Below are 20770 nucleotides of genomic sequence, written 5' to 3'. Positions count from 1 at the left end.
AGTTTGTATGCTTTTTTAAATAGTTAAAAAAGTTGTTTATAAGTATATATGTCATTTGGTTTTATAAAATTTAGTCTACTAGAAGGTAACACTTTAGTTTAGGGTTCAATTTTCACTATGAACTAGTTGCTTATTAACATGCAAATTACTAGGATATTGGCTGTTTATTAGGACATAAAGCACATATTAATGGCTTATTCTGCTTGATCACATTCTCCCTTAATCATCCAATACCTAAACTTAACAATACATTACTAACTATTAATAAGCAGTAATTATGAGTTTATTGAGGAAAAAGTCATCGCTATAGTGAGAATTAGGCTCTAAACTTACCATTATTATAACATAAATAGACAAATGTTGATTAATGGTCAATGAAATTAAATACCCCGTAAAGTTGTGTTCTAAAAAAGGGGTTCTCAAGATAACTTAAAAGAAGACGAAACTATTTTTTTTTTCTTAAAAAAAAATCTAAATATTTCTTATTTTACTTTCTTTAACTGGGATTCCCAATGTCAGGGAAACACCTTTACAACCTAATTTTTAAAGTGTGATTTCTAAACCTGGAAAAGTCATAACATCTTAAAAATAAATATAGATTTTTCTATAAAAAATATTATCCTTAATTTTTTATCTTAGAAATCATGAACAATTGGAAAAATCACTGGGCCTTTGAATACTGTTCAAACATGAGAGGCTTTTGAAAGTCAAAACGGTTGAGAATCTCTGATCTAAAAGAGCATTGAGTTCAGCTGAGGGAAGTGACATCACATTATTGCTCACGGCAAATCAACTGACTGTGTGAACGGTAGGTGCATTTAAGATAATGGTCTCTACGTAGGTTTTGGACGAGGAATAAGATACCTTTTTGTTTCAACTTTATTGATTCGGTTCTTGGATCCATTCTCCCTCTTCATAGATGTGCTTGAAATGGTTTAGCTCTTCTCTACGGTAATGTCTACGCTCATTTTAAGACATTAAACTAAATGTCAAGGGATTAGTATTGCTCCAAAGATGACAATAATATCCATTTACCTCTGATACCCTCTGAAGTTTGTGTGCAGACACAAAGGTCTAATTCAGATATCATGATGTGAGAAATTGATCATTCCTGGTTTTCCAGAGTGGAAGGAGGGACCTTCTTACGTTTTTTGTTGTTAACAACACCGTGACTGTCAGTTTTTATGTTGTTGCTCTGATGGTCCTCATCTTAAGTTGGAGTCAGAGCACCGAAGAGCTGATACCATCTGACCACGAGGAGATATTTCCAGTCATGTCATCACCGTTATGCATTCTCTCTAAAAATGAGAACCTCTCTGTGTCTTTCTGTGGTTCTGGCTTTCTAGCAACTTACCAACTCGGTGCTGCTCAGAGTCTTTTGGATAACGCGGCCTGGATCCTGCAAGGAGCTCCAAGAGTCTATGGCGCGTCTGCTGGTTCTCTCGTGGCTGCAGCGGTCGTCTGTGGGTCCAATCTAGGTAATCTGAGATCTTTCTGTTCATATTCCCCATTCATTTATTGACTATGGGACTAGTGTTGTACTTCTAAAGGTTGGTCAAGGGATTAGTGTGCTGTAAGTCACTCGGACAAAAAGAATTAGGATATAAAATGAACTGTTGGTAGTCATTAAATCAATCTTTTCTTCTCACAGGACGTGTGCGAGACCAGCTTTTGGAATTTGCAAGATTTACCAAACAACAGTCGCTCGGCATTCTCAGTCCCACGGTGGATATTTTCCGGTGGCTGGAGGTCACACTGCAGCGATGTCTGCCTGATAATGCCCACACTCTGGCCACGGGACGTCTGCACATTTCCATGACTCGCATGTCTGACGGGAAAAATGTTTTAGTGACGGAATTTCATTCCAAAGATGAGCTTGTAAAAGTAAGCATAATTTTTATTTATGCCATATCATTTAAAAAATGTATATGTATACAAATATTCAGTTTACTGTAGTGTGTCATGTTACAGCTCAGTTACAGCTGTTGCAGCCCAATCTCATGAGAAAGTTTAACAATTTCATGAGTTGGCAATTTCGTACTAATTTGTACTTGTACTAAATTTGTAGGAAAAGAAGTCCTAGAAACCTAAACTTTGGTGAGGTTCATACAAATTTAACACCAATTCGCCTCGCTCTGATATTCCTACATCAAAACTAGATTCGCGTACGGCTGTTACAGAAGCCAGCGATTATAGTTTAGAATGTGGTTCAAAGTTATAAATATGGATATGTTCTTACAAAAGTGCATGGCTTTGCTTCAGAAGGCATTTATTAACCCTGTGAAGTACTTTGGATTACTTTTATGATGGAGGGATGCACTTTTTTTGGGCTTCAAAATCTCAGGCGCTCCCAAAGCTTGGAAAAGCCAGGTTCTTTATAACATAACTCTGATTGTGTTTGGCTAAACAAAGAAAGTCATATACACCTTGAATTGAGGGTGTGCAATTTTTTCTGTGTGTGTGAATTAACCCTTTAAGTGGCCTCTTTCCGTCTCCTACAAGGCTCTTTTGTGCAGTTGTTTTGTCCCTGTGTACTCTGGCGTGATCCCACCACAGTATAAAGGCGAGGTGAGTAAAAGTGTTTGTACTGTATGTCCTCTGTAACAACATGCCTAAGAACTACAGAGTCTAAACCAACATGCAGCTTAAAACAAGACATATAACACCTCTATACTTCCCCAGCACTATATGGACGGAGGTTTCACAAACATCCAGCCCTTCGAGGAATCCTCTCCCACCCTCACCATCTCCCCGTTTGCTGGAAACATGGACATCTGTCCCTCTGATACCTCCACCATCCTCTGTGACGCCATCATCCAGGAGCTCTACTTTCAATGCTCAATTACCAACTTCATCAGACTGGTAGATGCCATGTTCCCTCGGGACTGGAGGGTGAGTTCAGTAAATGTCCCAACACAAGTACTTTTAGGCTATTTGCTCTAATGCTGCCTTCACGTGCTATCGGAAATGTCTTACTTCCCACTTCTGAGGTTATGATTACAAGCTCGTCACATTTAAGTGCTTTGTTTTCGGAAACAGAGAACAGGAATCATGGAGGACACCAGGTTTATTCTTGCCTAATTGGGAAAATCTTATTAAAGCCAAAATTACATTTAGTGTCCCATTATTTATTTATTTTTTTTGGAGTAAACAACCCTGATCACTGTCCACTTGGATGGAATCGAGCCACTTGAACATTCTGTAACTGTTATGGTCTTTATTTAATAAATAAATGGTAATATGGGTTTCAAATGACATCATTTTTATCAACACTTCCTTTAACTTAATTCATTGTTAATTGACAGATTTTGAAGAAGGCTTTCTACAGTGGATACCAAGATACCGTATACTTTCTGCAGCAGAGCAGTGAGTTTTTCTGCTATTTAAATATATATATATATTTTATTATTATTTTGGATGTTCATGTTCAAGTATTCATAAACTTATACTCACCTAAAGGATTATTAGGAACACCATACTAATACTCTGTTTGACCCGCTTTCACCTTCAGAACTGCCTTAATTCTACGTGGCATTGATTCAACAAGGTGCTGAAAGCATTCTTTAGAAATGTTGGCCCATATTGATAGGATAGCATCTTGCAGTTGATGGAGATTTGTGGGATGCACATCCAGGGCACGAAGCTCCCGTTCCACCACATCCCAAAGATGCTCTATTGGGTTGAGATCTGGTGACTGTGGGGGCCATTTTAGTACAGTGAACTCATTGTCATGTTCAAGAAATCAATTTGAAATGATTCGAGCTTTGTGACATGGTGCATTATCCTGCTGGATGTAGCCATCAGAGGATGGGCACATGGTGGCCATAAAGGGATGGACATGGTCAGAAACAATGCTCAGGTAGGCCGTGACATTTAAACCATGCCCTATTGGCACTAAGGTGCCTAAAGTGTGGCAAGAAAGCATCCCCCACACAATTACACCACCACCACCAGCCTGCACAGTGGTAACAAGGCAAGATGGATCCATGTTCTCATTCTGTTTACGCCAAATTCTGACTCTACCATATGAATGTCTCAATAGAAATCGAGACTCATCAGACCAGGCAACATTTTTCCAATCTTCAACTGTCCAATTTTGGTGAGCTCTTGCAAATTGTAGCCTCTTTTCTCTATTTGTAGTGGAGATGAGTGGTACCCGGTGGGTTCTTCTGCTGTTGTAGCCCATCCGCCTCAAGGTTGTGCGTGTTGTGGCTTCACAAATGCTTTGCTGCATACCTCGGTTGTAACGAGTGGTTATTTCAGTCAAAGTTGCTCTTCTATCAGCTTGAATCAGTCGGCCCATTCTCCTCTGACCGCTAGCATCAACAAGGCATTTTCACCCACAGGACTGCCGCATACTGGATGTTTTTCCCTTTTCACACAATTCTTTGTAAACCCTAGAAATAGTTGTGCGTGGAAATCCCAGTAACTGAGCAGATTGTGAAATACTCAGACCGGCCCACCTAGCACCAACAACCATGCATGCTCAAAATTGCTTAAATCACCTTTCTTTCCCATTCTGATATTCATTTTGGAGTTCAGGAGATTGTCTTGACCAGGACCACACCCCTAAATGCATTGAAGCAACTGCCATGTGATTGATTGATTAGATAATTGCATTAATGAGAAATTGAACTGGTGTTCCTAATAATCTTTTAGGTGATATGTATAGCGAACACTTACTTTTTTACATTCGGTAAGACAACGACAGTTGTAACGATACTTGTAAATCTTTTGAAAAGACTAATAGGAAATATTGGAACCTTTGTCATTTGAATACTTAGACACCAATCTTAAAAAGATGAACCAACTCTGAATCAAGTCAACTCTCCTTCATGACTATCTCACTCACCTCGACAGATGCTTTGCCGTTGCACCCTCAACAGAGAAAGGAGTCCGATGCATCTGATGATTCTCTGAGCTCAGATCACTGGATGCTAACACAGACTGATGGTGTCGAGGAAGAGGAATCTCAGCCAAACTCCCTGGAACAACCTGAAGAGAAGACCATCAATGGGGTTTGTTCATCCATCAGTCCATCCCGTCAAGAGCGGACAGAACAGAAGAACTCGCCAGTAAAGGTTCAGGAAGGTACTGTAGTGTCCCATTTACATTTCTGATCATGAGGGATTCGATAAGTGAAACATCCTCCTAATCTGTTTTAGTGCTGCTGTGTAATATTGAGGGACAGCTGGAGATTCTGAGTAATCCGGATGTCTCTTTATCGCAACGGACGCTCTCATTCCTGCTCTTGCTGTTTACACTGCCAATCTGGAGTGCCACAACCTTATGGGAAAGGTAAAGAGGAAAGGGAAGATATTTTGATTAAAGATTATGAGGACATATTAATATAAAAATGATGTCCAAGGATGAACCATGTATTATAAATACTGCAGGGCACACAACATAAATAAACTACAACAGGTGAACATTTCAGCTGTGTGGACAATATTGATTTCTTGTTTTTTAGTCGTCTATTTGATGAACCGAGATCTTTTTAGTCTATGCTGCTTTCTGTTGATGCTACAGAGCCCCTGAAGGGACATTGTAATGGACAAAATATGAGATTGGACAACCCGATCTCACGACCAAGTCGTACGAATTCGACGAATGATTAAAAAGTGGCTAATTCGTAACAATTCATACGACCTCACTCGTACGAATTAATAGGATTTTGCAAAATCGTACATATTTTACTAATTGGCCAATTCGTATGAATTCGTACGAATGACCTACCCCTCACCCCGCTCCTAAACCTAACCATCACGTGGGTTTAGACAAATCGTACGAATTAGTACGAGTGAGGTCATACGAATTAGACACTTTTTAATCATGCATCGAATTCGTACGAATTGGTCGTGAGATAGTGTTGGATAGGAGGAAACTTTTGAGTTCTAAAGAGAGTGCAAAGTTTCTTCAAAACTTTTCCATCACCTTTAAGGGCTTCGTATTGATGGGTTAACAAAAATCTGTTTCACGGGGGACCGCAAAACTACAAAAACTGTGTTGATTATTAAATAGATTAATAGTTTTAGTGAAATTAATTGGCTTTATGCACAGCTGCACTACTTCTTGAACTTCAGCCAGCTCTTTGTTTCCTGTCTGCCATTATTGCACAAACTTGATTAATTCAGGTGTGTCTGATTATTGTTACCGTGACTACTGAGGTCAGGCACACCTGAATTTATCAATTGGCCAATAATGGCAGACAGGAAACAAGGAGCTGGCTGAAGTTCAGGAAGTTCAGCTGTGCATAAAGCCAATTTCAGTGCATCAGTTATTTTCATTAAATGCATAAAAGCAACATCATTTATTTTAAAATCCCACTTAAAGGTTTCTGAATTTAAAAGGCATTCTTTCGAGGCTGTTCATGAGCACTCATGTTGTTTCACAGGTCTCAGAAATGGACCACCAAAGCTACGACTTTGGCATACTGGCTCTGGCATGGCATCAAGCTATTTATGATCTTTGTACTCAAAATTGTGTTGTCCACTTGTTGGAAAGTCCTTGGAGACATGTAAGTACACAACACCAACAAAAAAACATTCTCTGCTGTTACAGTTTTTGTTGATACGTCCACTGAGGAAGTATCTTCTGTCTTTTGCAAAGGATGCTGAGTGTGATCAGTTTCATGCCTGCACAAGTTCAAGATGAGCACCGCAGGCCCAGAGAGTTTGCTGAGAGACACATGGCCTCCTCTAACATGAATGGCCATGTCTCATCTCATCTCCCAGCGAGTTCGTCTGTGGAACAGACCCTGCCAAACATCTACACGCTCCTGTTTTCACTAGAAACAGAGAGCAAGTGGAGAAGACGCAAGATAGAGATGCAACACACCTTACAAAAACATGTGGCTGATGTGAAAAGAAATGAAAATAATGCGAGCAATCCAGGGTGGTTAACGTTACTTCACACAGAGTGAAGTGGATGTATCTTTTTTTTTTTTTTTTTCCAGCTAAATACTGAATACACACTAACATGGGACTAGTCTCTAGATTTTGTAGTGTATTTTTCCTTTTAAAAATCTAATAAAAATGTATGGTATCACTACAATAAGGTCCCATTTGTTAACTTTAGTAATTGGAAACACTTTATTTTACAGTGTCCTTGTCACACGTTCCATGTACAAAGTAGTTAATATAGCAATTACTGTAAAGTGTGCATAATTACATGTAACTGACCGCAAAACAAACCCTAATAAGCACATGTTGTTAATTATATTATTAAGCCAACTACTTAAATGTATAATTACACTGTAACACAGACACGTTAAAATAAAACGTTCCACTTTGGAAGTTGGCCTTGTTACAGTGTAACTTTACATTTAAGTACAAAGTAATATTAATTAGCAGCATTAACTAACTATACATGTACTGAAAAAACATGTTTTTAAGGAAGTGTTGGGTGTCTGTAATGTTGTATGGTTTTCTAATGGACTCTGAGTCTGACAATAAAGTTGAAAAAAAATTTATATAGGCTATATATACTCACCTAAAGGATACTAATACTGTGTCTGGCCCACTTTCGCCTTCGGAACTGCCATAATTCTACGTGGCATTGATTCAACAAGGTGCTGAAAGCATTCTTTAGAAATGTTGGACCATATTGATAGGATAGCATCTTGCAGTTGATGGAGATTTGTGGGATGCACATCCAGGGCACGAAGCTCCCGTTCCACCACATCCCAAAGATGCCCCATTGGGTTGAGATCTGGTGACTGTGGGGGCCATTTTAGTACAGTGAACTCATTGCCATGTTCAAGAAACCAATTTGAAATTATTTGAGCTTTGTGACATGGTGCATTATCCTGCTGGAAGTAGCCATCAGAGGATTGACATGATCAGAAACAATGCTCATGTAGGCCGTGGCATTTAAACGATGCCCAATTGGCACTAAGGGGCCTTAAGTGTGCCAAGAAAACATCCCCCACACCATTACACCACCACCATCAGCCTGCACAGTGGTAACAAGGCATGTTGGATCCATGTTCTCGTTCTGTTTACGCCAAATTCTGACTCTACCATCTGAATGTCTCAACAGAAATCGAGACTCATCAGACTAGTCAAAATTTTTCCAGTCTTCAACTGTCCAATATTGGTGAGCTCTTGCAAATTGTAGCCTCTTTTTCCTATTTGTAGTGGAGATGAGTGGTACCCGGTGGGTTCTTCTGCTGTTGTAGCCCATCCGCCTCAAGGTTGTGCGTGTTGTGGCTTCACAAATGCTTTGCTGCATACCTCGGTTGTAACGAGTGGTTATTTCAGTCAAAGTTGCTCTTCTATCAGCTTGAATCAGTCGGCCCATTCTCCTCTGACCTCTAGCATCAACAGGGCATTTTCGTGCACAGGACTGCCGCGTACTGGATGTTTTTCCCTTTTCACACCATTCTTTGTAAACCCTAGAAATGGTTGTGCGTGAAAATCCCAGTAACTGAGCAGATTGTGAAATACTCAGACCGGCCCGTCTGGCACCAACAACCATGCCACGCTCAAAATTGCTTAAATCACCTTTCTTTCTTTTCCGTTCAGAAGATTGTCATGACCAGGAATACACCCCTAAATGCATTGAAGCAACTGCCATGTGATTGGTTGATTAGATAATTGCATTAATAAGAAAATGAACAGGTGTTTCTAATAATCCTTTAGGTGAGTGTATAATTAGGGCTAGGGTTAATGTTTGGATTAGGGTTAGTTGCATGTAATTATGCATAATTTACTGTTGTTACTACAGTAGTGTAACATGTATAAAAAGCACACTGTAAAATAAAGCGTTACTAAATAAAGTGTAACCAAACCACATTTACCAAATGACATTTACTAATTCATTATTAAAATCAAAAGTTGTCTCTGTTAATTTTATTTAATGGAACTGAGCAAACATGAACTAAAACAAATTGTATTTTTATTAATGTTAAGTAAGTTATAGTTAAATTTTGTTGTCTGTATAATATCACACTTAATATTTTCTCACACAGAAAATAGAGTTGTCTGAGCATCAAAAGGTTTGAAGATGTCTTGGTAAACAATAGTTTTATATAGTTATATAATATTTCATCTAGCAAACATTATATGATTTGTTTTGAAGAATAGTTTGACCAAATATAAAATCTAATGTTAGTTTCACTTCCTGAGATACCTTATTGATTAATTCGCTGCCTTTGATATCCCACAATCCTTTGCTTTCCATTCTATGACAGTTGAGCCAAAAAATAAAGACAGCGTCTGAAAGTTGCGTGTATAAATGACTAACGATTTCCACTTCTGATGCCGCTTCTAGTGACAAATTACATTTGTAGAAATCCAATATTCTCTCTATTTTGCCGTAGATCATTAAACCTCAGAAGTCTGTCTGAAATCAGTTTTATGAGGCACCTTCATGCATAAACTCTGCCCACAAAGTCATTGCCTGTTAAGGTGAGGCAACAAGTCAGCTGCCTAAGTTTTCGTACGCAGCCGTGGTTAGATCACAGGACCCCGATTGCGTCAAATCCCAAACTCCATGAATGATTTGAGATTGATTAGCAATGGTGATCAATGCAGAATGTGTTTCTACAGGACGCACTGAAATGTCAAGGGTGGCTAATACACTTCCAGACACCACAGCCCTGCTGCCATTCACATCCAGAAACAAATACTGCCATTATTTCATGGCAACCTTTTACCATTTCAGCACAATGACACAAAAGAGATCATATCGAAGCTTGGTCTCGATCATGCAGTCGTAAGAAACAGCGTAAATATCAGTTCTGAACAGATGTTAGACGCAGATTGAGCCTTTAATTTTTTTGGGGGGTTTAACCTAAAATGTCACAGTGCAGAATATTTCCAATACATGCCACCGTTCAAAAGTTTGGGCTTGGTAAGTTTATATAGTGTTTTTTTTTTTAAAGAAAGCTGCATTTATTTCAATGTTATTACAATTTAATGATATTACAATAAATATTCTTGTCACAGTAAAGCTGCATTTTCAGCATCATTACTCCAGTCTTCAGTGGCACCCAAGAAACATTTCTCATTCACAGTTTCAACATTAGGTTCAGTCCTTGAAGTTTATACAATGGTAACACAACTGTTCATTGTATAAAGCTTACAGCTTAAGCATACTACTATTTGGCTTGTTCACAAAAGCAGCTACACATTTATCACAGTTGTTGTTTTTTCCAGAGTTTACCCTATTGTCATTTTTGACTTCACAGTAATAAGCTGTCAGTCTGGATCACAGGTATTCTGTCCTTCCAAATCTTCAGGTACCTACCAGGAAATGAAAAACATGAGAAATCACCCAAATGAACACTCATCAAGCAACTGAAACCATTTACAAGAAACAGGAAACAAAATGAGGAAATAACAAGAACTTCATAACTAACTTTAATGTATTTGATTTCTTATAAACATCCTGAAATTTCAGAACTCAAATCTTGCTCCCCAGTGGGGAAAAAGATGCATTTACACCTCTGACAGAAGCTATAGAAATAAATGCATCAACACAAATGCATGACCACATTTACACATCAATCCATCCATTTGGTGACCAGAAACTCGGCTCAGTCACAGTGCTATTGGTTACCAACATCAGAAGAATTAAAATGATCCCATAATTTACTCACCATCCTATGTGTACATGACTTTCTTTTTTTTTTCTCAGCCAAACACAATCAGAGTTATATTAAAAAATATCCTGGCTCTTCCAAGCTTTTGAAGGCCAAAAAAGCGCATTTATCATAAATGTAATACATACAGCAAAAAAAAAAAAAAAAAAAAAAAAACAGTCATGAATTACAAGTCTAAAACGAGAATTTGTAAAGATAAAAGTGGGAGGAGCTAATAGTTTGAACCACGAGAGGCGTCAAAGCTTGCGCTACTTCTACATCCTAGTTTATAAAATTATAAATATGGATATTTTTCTTGCAAAAACATCGGGCTTTACAAATAGTTAAAAACAGGCCTTTAGTAAAGGAGTAGTTCACTTAAAAAAAAAAAAAAACTTTTGCTGATAATTTACTCACCCCCATGTCATCCAAGATGTCCATGTCATTCTTTCTTCAGTCGAAAAGAAATTAAGGTTTTTGATGAAAACATTCCAGGATTTTTCTCCATATAATGGACTTCAATGGGAACCAAACGGTTCAAGGACCAAAAGACAGTTTCAGTGCAGCTTCAAAGGGCTTTAAACAACACCAGACGATGAATAAGGGTCGAAACGATCGCTCATTAAAAACGGACGAAATGAACGAGTTGACTCAGGAAAGGATTTGTTCATTTTGATGAACGAGTTCGAACAGGAGAGTCACAAACGTGCGTCACAGAACAGAGCAAGGCGACCATTTGAGCTTATAAAAAGTTAACTTAGTTTATTTATTAAATGAGTGATCGTTTCGCTTGATAAGACCCTTATTCATCATCTGTGAACTACTCCTTTAACCCCCTGAAGCCGCACGGATTACTTTTATGATGGATGGATACGCTTCTTACGCTTCGCTGGCTTCAATAACTAAGGTACCATTCACTTCCATTTTAAAGCTTGGAAGAGTATTTTTCAGTTTGGGGTGAACTAACCCTTTTAATGATAAAGTGAGAAAATATACCAAACCTTCTTGGTGGCGTGTTACATTTGCTTCTCTGCAAGAACCAACTGTGGTTCACTACTTTACTGAAAAAAAAGAAAAAAAATGCTTTTGCTATTTTCTGCCTGATCTGTTTTTTACCTGTCTGTGGGCCGCACACATCTGTGTGAAGGAATCCTGTAGGTATTGACAACCAAACCCCATGATCCGACCGACTGTCTGGCTGCACAGTCCAGCTACTTTAGCAGTGAAGTCCAGGGTGAAGGCGAGCTTGACCAGCTCAGGGGAGGCGTCTGTGGTCTGGGGAAGAGGACTGGGGATCTGGGCTATATAGCGATCTGCCAGCTGCTGGAAGGAGCTGTACGTCAGTTTCTGGAGGAAGTCCTGGACACTCTTATTCTTGCTGATCTAGAAGCACAATTGTCATTATGCTGGTAAATATGACCAAATAAACCACAGAATGGTGGAATGGACCAGTTAGAATACTATGTCCTAAAGAGACATGTAATAAAATGTGTCAATAATCAATTGTTTTTTCCTTAAATGGGTCATGAACTGGCTTTTTACATTTTTTTTATATTGTTGTCTGAGGTCAACTTATGACGTTCGCTGGGTTTTTACATAAAAAAAAAAACATCAAAATGAATAAGTAATAGGCTGTATAGCCTAGTTCAAAAACGCTCGGTTTTTATGGGCGTCTCGCATTGAAGACTTGGAAGTAAACGCCCACTGCTGTGAGTGGATAACAGTTTTGCATATTATAATGAGTTTTACTCTCTATCTGGTTTGTCATCAGGTCTACGTTATTTAGCTATGCGTGTGGGCGGGGCTAAACCGGCCGTGTTGAAGTAGGCGTCGATCTTCTTCTGTGGGGGTGGTGTTTTATCTTCTTTGACGTCATAGTTCCCCACTTTGAAAAACGAGTCGTTTGCTGAGCCTGGTGTCAAAAAAAGCTTTTATTGGACTAAAGGCCATTGCACACCGAGCACGAAATATTCGTATGCGTATTTTCGTGTTCGTCAGCTTAAAAATTCGTCACGCATAGAAACCTTGCACACCGAGTCCGTTGCGTATTTCTTAAACCTTTGCGGGAAAAAACGCAAAAATACCAAATGGATTCGTCAAGCAGTGAGGATGATTTTTGTCCTCTCTCTTATTGAAAAGGGAAGAAAGAGAAAATATTACATCCATCCAATCCTGAAATTGCGCCGAGAGGAAGAAGAGTTCCTTATCAAGGAGTTGCGAATTTATCCTGAGCGATTCAAAATTTACCTCAGAATGTCAGTGGGACAGTTCGATGCTTTGCTAGCGATTCTGGAGCCACATATTAAAAACAAGACCACCAATTTCCGTGAACCAATCGATTCTGAACGGAGACTGGCAGTGTGTCTGAAATGGACCAGGTATGGACACACACACACACACACGGACAAACAACACACACCCGCGCGCGGCCCGTTGGAAGCGCTGGGCAGACAGAACAGCTAGGCTGTTTTATTGTACATTAGTTATCGAATAGGCTGCTCAATCACACCTTATTCGATCCTAAATTTCAATCTGATTGAAAGGGGAGGTTTATTAATTTCATAATCCAATATAGAGAAGAGAACATAAACACTTGATCGAATTGAAAACCGAAACTGAAAGCACGGCGCATATGTGCAATGATTTGAGGACGAGCTCCCCCGGCCCTGAATTGTCAAAAGACCTCTCAAAATGCTGGCTCTGGATGCGAAAAACGCAGAAAATCGAACCCGATCCGATTAATTTTATGACGGACGAAAGTTTCGGAGGCGGTGTGCAAGCGTGACTGACATAACGTGAGGTCGAATTTTTTTTTTAACGTGCGAAAATTTCGGATGCGAATTTCGGACTCGGTGTGCAATGGCCTTAACAAGGACGTTTTCAGTTCTGAAACTTACAGGATATTCTTATAATATGATGACCTCTTAAGATATCAAAAGCTCAAGGAAAATTTGATTTCACAGTTCATCACCCCTTTAAAATAACTGGCTGGAGATTATATCAAAGGATAAAGGGACTCAAACTTAAGTAATGGTTGTTTAAAATAAATGCTAACTTTTTGATCAATAATATCTCCATGTTGTTTCAGCAAGCTGATAATCCTCTCTGTATTGTCATCACCTGAGGAGACACAAGTGTGTACATTTACAACTTGTGATAAATTGAAACAAGTTTTGAATAAATTAATTAATAATTAAGTAAAATCTCCCAGAGTTTTCTGTGGAATTTATTCTGCTTTAAAAACATGCATTGACTGGATGTCCTGCTAGTCATGTTTCATAGAGAATCACCTGAAGAGCTGCAATCTTCAACAACGCATGCGCTGCGTGAGCGTGAGCGCGGCAAGTCATCTTTCGGACTAAACTGGATTTCTTTCACAATCCACTCCAATTCCTCTGAAACCCTCTCAAAGTATGTAATACTGGAGTCCACACTCACTACAGGGAGAGGAAGGGAAACAAAAAAAAAAATGTACATACAAAAAAGTTTTATTTTTCTTTCAGATTTAGTTGATGTATATGGTTGACGTATATGGACCAATGAAACATTGATATTTAAGTTTGAAGGCCTGTTCACACCAGCATAAATATTTGGCGCAAGACAAAATTACCAACAGGCAAATACAAATTCCCTCCCAGACCGCTCATAGAAAAGCAGAAATGCTCCAGTTGCCCGAGTACACAAAATGATTCCCAAGTTTCCATTTCTGACACCTGCTTGTTTGTGGAGAAAAAAGGAAGTCAAACATTACTTACATATTAAAGGGGACATATCATGCCAAATCCACTTTTTTAGCCCTTAAATGCATTTTGTTGTATATTTGGAGTGTTTATAAGTACAGAAAAGATGAAATTATTCTCTTCAGGTGCTTTGTTTATATCTTTATATTCTGTTTTGGTAATATTTTGACGTATTTTGAACAATTAAGTCAGTATCTGCAGCCGAACTGACAAATAAGGACATTGACTACTGGCCCAACACTTCGAGCAATCCGCCATTATTATTTCTCGCTCCGATTTTGTAGTCCAAGCTACAAGAGGGCAAGTCAAAATGTTCTGTTGTTGGATGTAGTGACCTGAAGCACTTCAAGGATTCCCACTTCAACAACCTCCGCCAGTATACAGAAGGGTTTGCCGATCGACTCAGTTCAATTCCTTCTATCTTTGGAGACGACGAACAGAGCATTTCGTTAAGCTGTAAATATCGTTAATAAAAATAAGGTACTTTACTTACTTAAAACATATGGTGGTCATGGTTTAGCAGTACTTTTGTCTTTCTTTGTTTTTGTTTTGAAGTAACGTTACACCTCTGCAGTATTATTGTTCTTGAGTTTCAGCAAAGGTCATTTAGCTAATATTATCAATACAGATTTTTAGTGGTAAGATTAGACCGTAGTCATTTATCTTTTTAGTGTGCTTGTTTTGACAAGAAAAATAGTCGACTTTCACTAATAACACAATTACATACCACTGCAATACATCCATATGAAGACGTTGATCTGAAGGTTCGTCGTCTTCTTTTTCAACTCGCTCGCTCTGGCTCCAATATGTAAGGCTTGATGGACAAGTCTTGTCATTATTGACATTTTGTTAACGTGTGAATAAAAATGTTCTTTGAAGCTATAGTATATAATCGTATATCTCTAATCAGATATACGGTGGAGTTGTACTCGGCGACCTGGAGAGCGGGCGGGGTATGACGCATCTCCTTTTTGTTTAAAGAGGCCGCTCCAAAACGAGTTGCTCACAGACGCACATCAGAAACGGGGTAGAAAAGGGGCTTGTGGAGCTATAATAATGAGGAATTCAGACCCAAGCATTGCAGTTTCACTTGATATAGACCACAAATGTATGATTTATATGTAAAAAGGATTTAAAAGCATGATTTTTTCATCAAAACAATACCAAATACAAGAGTACAGAGCCGGATCCAGATTCTTCCTCTGCTATTCAGTCAGTGCAGAGATGGGTCACTGACATATAATACATAAAAATACCTTCAAAATGTAAAACTTCATTTTATTGAAATACTGCAAACCTGCAACTTATAAGTGTGAATTCTTACTGTTGTTGAGCAACTTTTTCTTGAGTGTCAGTATGAATGTCTGGCTGATGTGTGTTGAGTGTTGGTTGGCTAACAATTTTAAAAGGTCATTTTAAAGTGAATTCTGTTTCAGTCCAAAGGGATGTGATGTGGATGCTAATGATCACCTGGGATTGCTATCAGGGATATAAAAAAAAAAATCTGGTGTGAAAAACCGATTAGAAATATCCGATGGACAAATAAATGCTGACGTGAAAAACGGCTTTCTTCATATTAGATAAATATCTATGGGGAGGTCTATCCTCTTCTTTGAGGACTTGGAGAACTTGTCTTTCTATCATCCTGTTAGGATAATTGTAATGCATTGTATTTGGGTGTGAAAACAGTTGAATTCATTCACTATGCATCCAAATATGCCTACTTCCATACTATATAGCAGATGAAAAACAGTAGTATTCATAGTACTCTTAAAAGTGTAGGCAAAAAGTCCCTGGATGATCTACTACTTCCGGTAAGATTCTGAAGTGTGCATTCGAGGGACACGTTACTATCCCATGAGGCCACGGGAGAGGATTTATGAATGGAGGTGAAGTGATGACATTGACGCTGGTAAATCACATGATTATGACAACATGGAGAATGTAGTATGTCCAGATTACATTCATACTACATAGAACATACTTTTTTTTTTTTTTTTTTTTTGCAGTCGCAAAGCAGGTTTAAAACCAAACATAGTACCTACTAACATGTGATTTCGGATGGATGTCAAGGAAACGAAAAGTGTTGTGCGACCACTCCTTTATTAAAGTTAAAATGTTTATTGGACCGAATTTCTGGACTGAACATTAGATTACTATGAACAGACATTGACTCCCTAAATGACACCCAGAAATGAATAATTTTGTCATCATTTATTCACTCTCAAATTATTTTAAAACATGTATGAGAATCTTTGTTTTATTAATAATAATAATAATAATAATAATTCGTTACATTTATATAGCGCTTTTCTGGACACTCAAAGCGCTTCACATAGAAGGGGGGGATCTCCTCAACCACCACCAATGTGCAGCATCCACCTGGATGATGCGACGGCAGCCATATTGCGCCAGAACGCTCACCACACACCAGCTTACTGGTGGAGAGGAGACAGTGATGAAGCCAATTGGTGTATATGGGGATGATTAGGAGGCCATGATGGACAGAGGCTACTGGGCAAATTTGGCCAGGATGCCGGGGTTACACCCCTACTCTTACGAAAGACATCCTGGGATTTTTTATGACCAAAGAGATTTAGGACCTCGGTTTAACGTCTCATCCGAAGGACGGTGCTCTTTTTGACAGCATAGTGTCCCCATCACTTTGCTGGGGCGTTAGGACCCACACAGACCACAGGGTGAGCACCCCCTGCTGGCCACACTAACACCTCTACCAGCAGCAACCTGGCTTTCTCAGAAGGTCTCCCATCCAGGTACTAACCAGGCTCAGCCCTGCTTAGCTTTAATGGGCAACCAGTCTTGGGCTACAATGCAAAAATGCAAAAGAAGATATTTTGAAGAATGTCTGGTCCCCATTGACTTCCATAGTATGAAATAAATAAATAAAACTACTATAGAAGTCAATGTGGAGCAGAAACTGATTGGTTACCAATACCAACATTCTTCAAAATATCTTCTTATAATATAATGCCCCATCTGATTTGTTCCCTTATTTCTATATGACATAACCTAGTTAAACAACATCACATGAGCAACAAGGATTTTTTTCCCCCCTAAATATCTGCACAATTGCAAATGGGATTAATATTTTGTTACATTTTAGACACAAAATTGACAATATTGTCTGTTTTTGCTCTATTTGGAAAATAAAAGTAGTTCCAAACAAAGCCACAGATGGTCTGTGTCTCCGAGCAACATGAACGAATCAGTTGAATAATTGACTCAATAACTGCCACCACCAACTTGAGGTTTTAGTCGCATATTTAAAGTATCAATTAATTTACAAAACTCGAAATACTATTTTTAAAACATACATTTCATCGCATTATAAATGCAATTGTAATTGCAGTGTAAATACAGCTTAAGATGCAGCTTTTACGCCACTTCTGCAGTGTGAAAAGTATTTAGTTGATACTGATGTCATTTAATAGGTAACAAGTGTCTTATTATACTAAAATAATTTGATTAAAGGAATATTTCTGTCAATTCTGTCATCATTTACTCTTGAGAACACAAAAGAAGATATTTTGAAGAATGTTGGTAACGAAACAGTTGATGGACCCCAGTGACTTCCATGGTATTTTTGTCCTACTATTGAAGTCAAAGGGGTCCATCAACTGATTACCGACATTCTTCAAAATATATCGTCTTTTGTGTTCAGTAGAAGAAAGAAATTAGTACAGGTGTGAAAGAACTTGAGGGTGAGTAAACAGAATAACTATTTTTTGCACATTAATTTTAAGTGAACTATAACTTTAAATGTAAGAATTTGACCAAAAAGATAATGAATGGATCTAAAAAAAAACTAAAAAAAAAAAAACTAAAAAAATAAATAAAAATGCCAATGGAAATCAATTAAGCTTGCACACAACTTCCGCACATAATTTTAAGAACATGAGAAGCTTCTGGAGTCAGCTGTCCATGACAGGCCAAAATAAGCCAAGGTACCAGCACAAAAACACAAAAAATATTGTCTTATTTTTACAATTATCAATAAAATCTCAGAAAATATGATGATTTTAGGCAATTTCGCACGGACTCACCATCTGAAAGCCCTTCAAGGCCGCCAGGAACTGGAGTGGAGTCCGTTTGTAATGACTCTCTCTGCTCAACATGTTGATCGCGGAGCAAGATCTTCTTCAGAGAGAGTTTTTTCCTCAGAGTCTCAGAGAGGCCGGGTGAACTTTCAGAAGAAGTGTCAACCCTCCGTTCTGTAGACTGTCCACAGTCTGTTTCCGAAGCTCCTTCTCTGTTCACTTTCTTCTTAGAAAAGAGGTTAAGGAAACCTCTAAATGGAGAACGCCTCTTGGCTTTGATTGCTGGTTTCTGGCCCCTACACCGTAAACCAGATGGTGGTGTTGCGCACTCTGGGCACTTGCTGATACTCAGAAGCCTGTCTGCTGACAGGCAGTGTGTGGAGGGGTCACTGGACGCCCGTCTGGCCTGGCTTCCTTGCTTCACCCTCTTGAGTTGTTTCAGCTGATGTTTCCTGGATCCTTCATTGAGGCTGAGACTCCGCTTGACATACGTCTCTAACAGACATTTAGCACACTTCTGATCCAACAACAGCAAATGAGAGTTAGCAGGCTTGAACATGTTCGTTCTTTGCATTCACAATGTCTATAGGAAACAATGTTATACTGTTAGAACACACACATGAACACTGTATTTTCATCTATTTTAGCATGTGATCTATCCAAAATACACACAACAATAACATTGTTTTTTATTTATTTATTTATTTACCTTTATTTTCTTATTTCATCCCAAAATCTTCGTTGAGACTTCTGTGACATTGATAAACATTATGATAACCAATGGTGGTGGTAAACGACCTCGGTGTGATAGTCATCATTTTAATTTATTCACAATATCGAAACGATTAAGATTTCACTGTTTATAGATTGTTCTCTTGTTGGAACATATCACTAATACATTTCCAACATAAATAGGACTATGGTAAATGTCACAGTTAGACCACGACGTCATACAGTTTACAGTGTAATGAGGCGAGCGAATCTAAACGGGTAAAATGAAACCGTATCTGTTAAAACGGAAGTTGGTCCCCGGTCAGTGGCGTGTCTCAGCGAGCTGCTTAATTTTTTGGGCAACATGTCCACGGTTATAATCGCTCATTGAAACGCTTGTCTTGCTAACTTAGGCAACTCACTAAGTTTAGAGTTCACCGCCTTTACCTTCTCCCAAAAACACTTTTCATTTGTTGAGCCCGCCAGACGCGCTGTCCCGTTCATTACTCTTATCCCGACATCATTATTTTAAGTAAATAAACCTCACCTTATTGATGTAGACCACCTTTGGACGTAGAGATCAAGGGACAAGCGTGCACTTGCAGAAGTAACGCGACAACTTCCCTGCAAGTTAGCGGTTCCGACGGGATCACGTGACATTCATGGCTCACCACCGCATGAATATTCATTAGCATCATGAATAATTTGTGGTCATTAGAAAACAACAACAAGAAGCAAACTCTAGTCTACACGTGGCCTCCTTAGAAGACTCAGACAAATCTTTTTTTGAACAATGATATTTTGTTATGCTATGTCCTCTGAAGTGGACACCAGGACTAAAATAAAATGACATGAAATTATATGTAGGCTATAGGCAAAAACAATGAATTTTATTTATTTATTTTTCAAATCACCAATACATTTGGGGGTTTATGGATTTGTTTAACCGAAATATGGTTCTCAACTATGTTATGAAAGATATAACGGAACTAATTGATTGAATTGATTAATTTGCCAACGATTAATATCACCATTCAATGTAATGTATCTACACTGTATCTAATTTGCATATTAACGCATTCTTGGAGCAACTTGTAGGCTAATGAAAAAAACAATTGTTATAATTGGAGTAATAATTGGCAACATATTAATTATAATATCTAATATTTCATAGAATTATTGATATATAATTTATTTCCAATATATTCACTTGCTGTGTCTCCCAAAATGCCTCTACAGTTGACATGTAGCCTAGCCTATGTTTGTATTATGAAAGCCCTGTGATGTAACAGACTGTCTTTTTGAAACCTCATGACGTTTTCCTGATGTTGGTTTAAATAAAATTTGAAAAGTAGTCTGATTTAAATTGTAATTACAATATATCATCATATTTCCACAAGAGTGCTATTTGAAGAAGTTGACGAAGTTGAAGAGTGCTATTTGAAGAAGTTGTTGTTTTCATGATGAAACCTCCAGACATTTGGCATCTTCGAAAAGCCCTGAATGTGCTCGGGAGACACAGACTGTGACATGTGACTTGTATGCTATCAGAGAAATTTACTAAAATATAAAGCCCACTACAGTGGACAAAAAGTCAATTCCTGGTTCGGCTAGACTACAAATTGCCATTTAAAACTCTCCACAAGATGGCGCTATTTATTCAAAGTTAATTCTAT

At 38.4% G+C, this 20770-nt stretch overlaps 2 protein-coding genes across 3 annotated transcripts; one reads left to right on the top strand and one right to left on the bottom strand.

The window, feature by feature from the left end:
* Nucleotides 1–1198: 1198 nt before the first annotated feature.
* pnpla1 (patatin-like phospholipase domain containing 1) lies at nucleotides 1199–7894 on the top strand. Its single transcript, XM_039681326.2, has 9 exons — nucleotides 1199–1478; nucleotides 1652–1884; nucleotides 2503–2568; nucleotides 2683–2892; nucleotides 3306–3366; nucleotides 4861–5091; nucleotides 5166–5298; nucleotides 6395–6517; nucleotides 6610–7894. The coding sequence occupies exons 1-9, from the start codon at nucleotides 1199–1201 to the stop codon at nucleotides 6920–6922; spliced, it is 1650 nt and encodes a 549-aa protein (XP_039537260.2). The 3' UTR covers nucleotides 6923–7894.
* Nucleotides 7895–8950: 1056 nt separating this feature from the next.
* LOC120485509 (uncharacterized) lies at nucleotides 8951–19739 on the bottom strand. 2 transcript variants are annotated; one of them, XM_039681317.2, is made up of 6 exons: nucleotides 19093–19151; nucleotides 18390–18966; nucleotides 13876–14022; nucleotides 13641–13705; nucleotides 11702–11968; nucleotides 8951–10247 (listed from the first exon to the last, which is right to left on the bottom strand). In XM_039681317.2, exons 2-6 carry the CDS (start codon nucleotides 18955–18957, stop codon nucleotides 10203–10205), a joined length of 1092 nt encoding a protein of 363 aa, XP_039537251.1. In that variant the 5' UTR covers nucleotides 18958–18966; nucleotides 19093–19151; the 3' UTR covers nucleotides 8951–10202. The 2 variants fall into 2 exon arrangements, with proteins under 2 accessions (XP_039537251.1, XP_039537250.1); XM_039681316.2 differs by lacking the exon at nucleotides 19093–19151 and adding an exon at nucleotides 19642–19739 and having other exon boundaries at nucleotides 9687–10247.
* Nucleotides 19740–20770: the final 1031 nt, after the last annotated feature.

The sequence above is a fragment of the Pimephales promelas genome, chromosome 20, assembly GCF_988280905.1.
Source record: "Pimephales promelas chromosome 20, fPimPro1.hap1.1, whole genome shotgun sequence".
Classification (NCBI taxonomy): Eukaryota; Metazoa; Chordata; class Actinopteri; order Cypriniformes; family Leuciscidae; genus Pimephales; species Pimephales promelas.
Note: the sequence above shows the minus strand (reverse complement) of the source record. Positions and strands in the feature narration are given on the sequence as shown.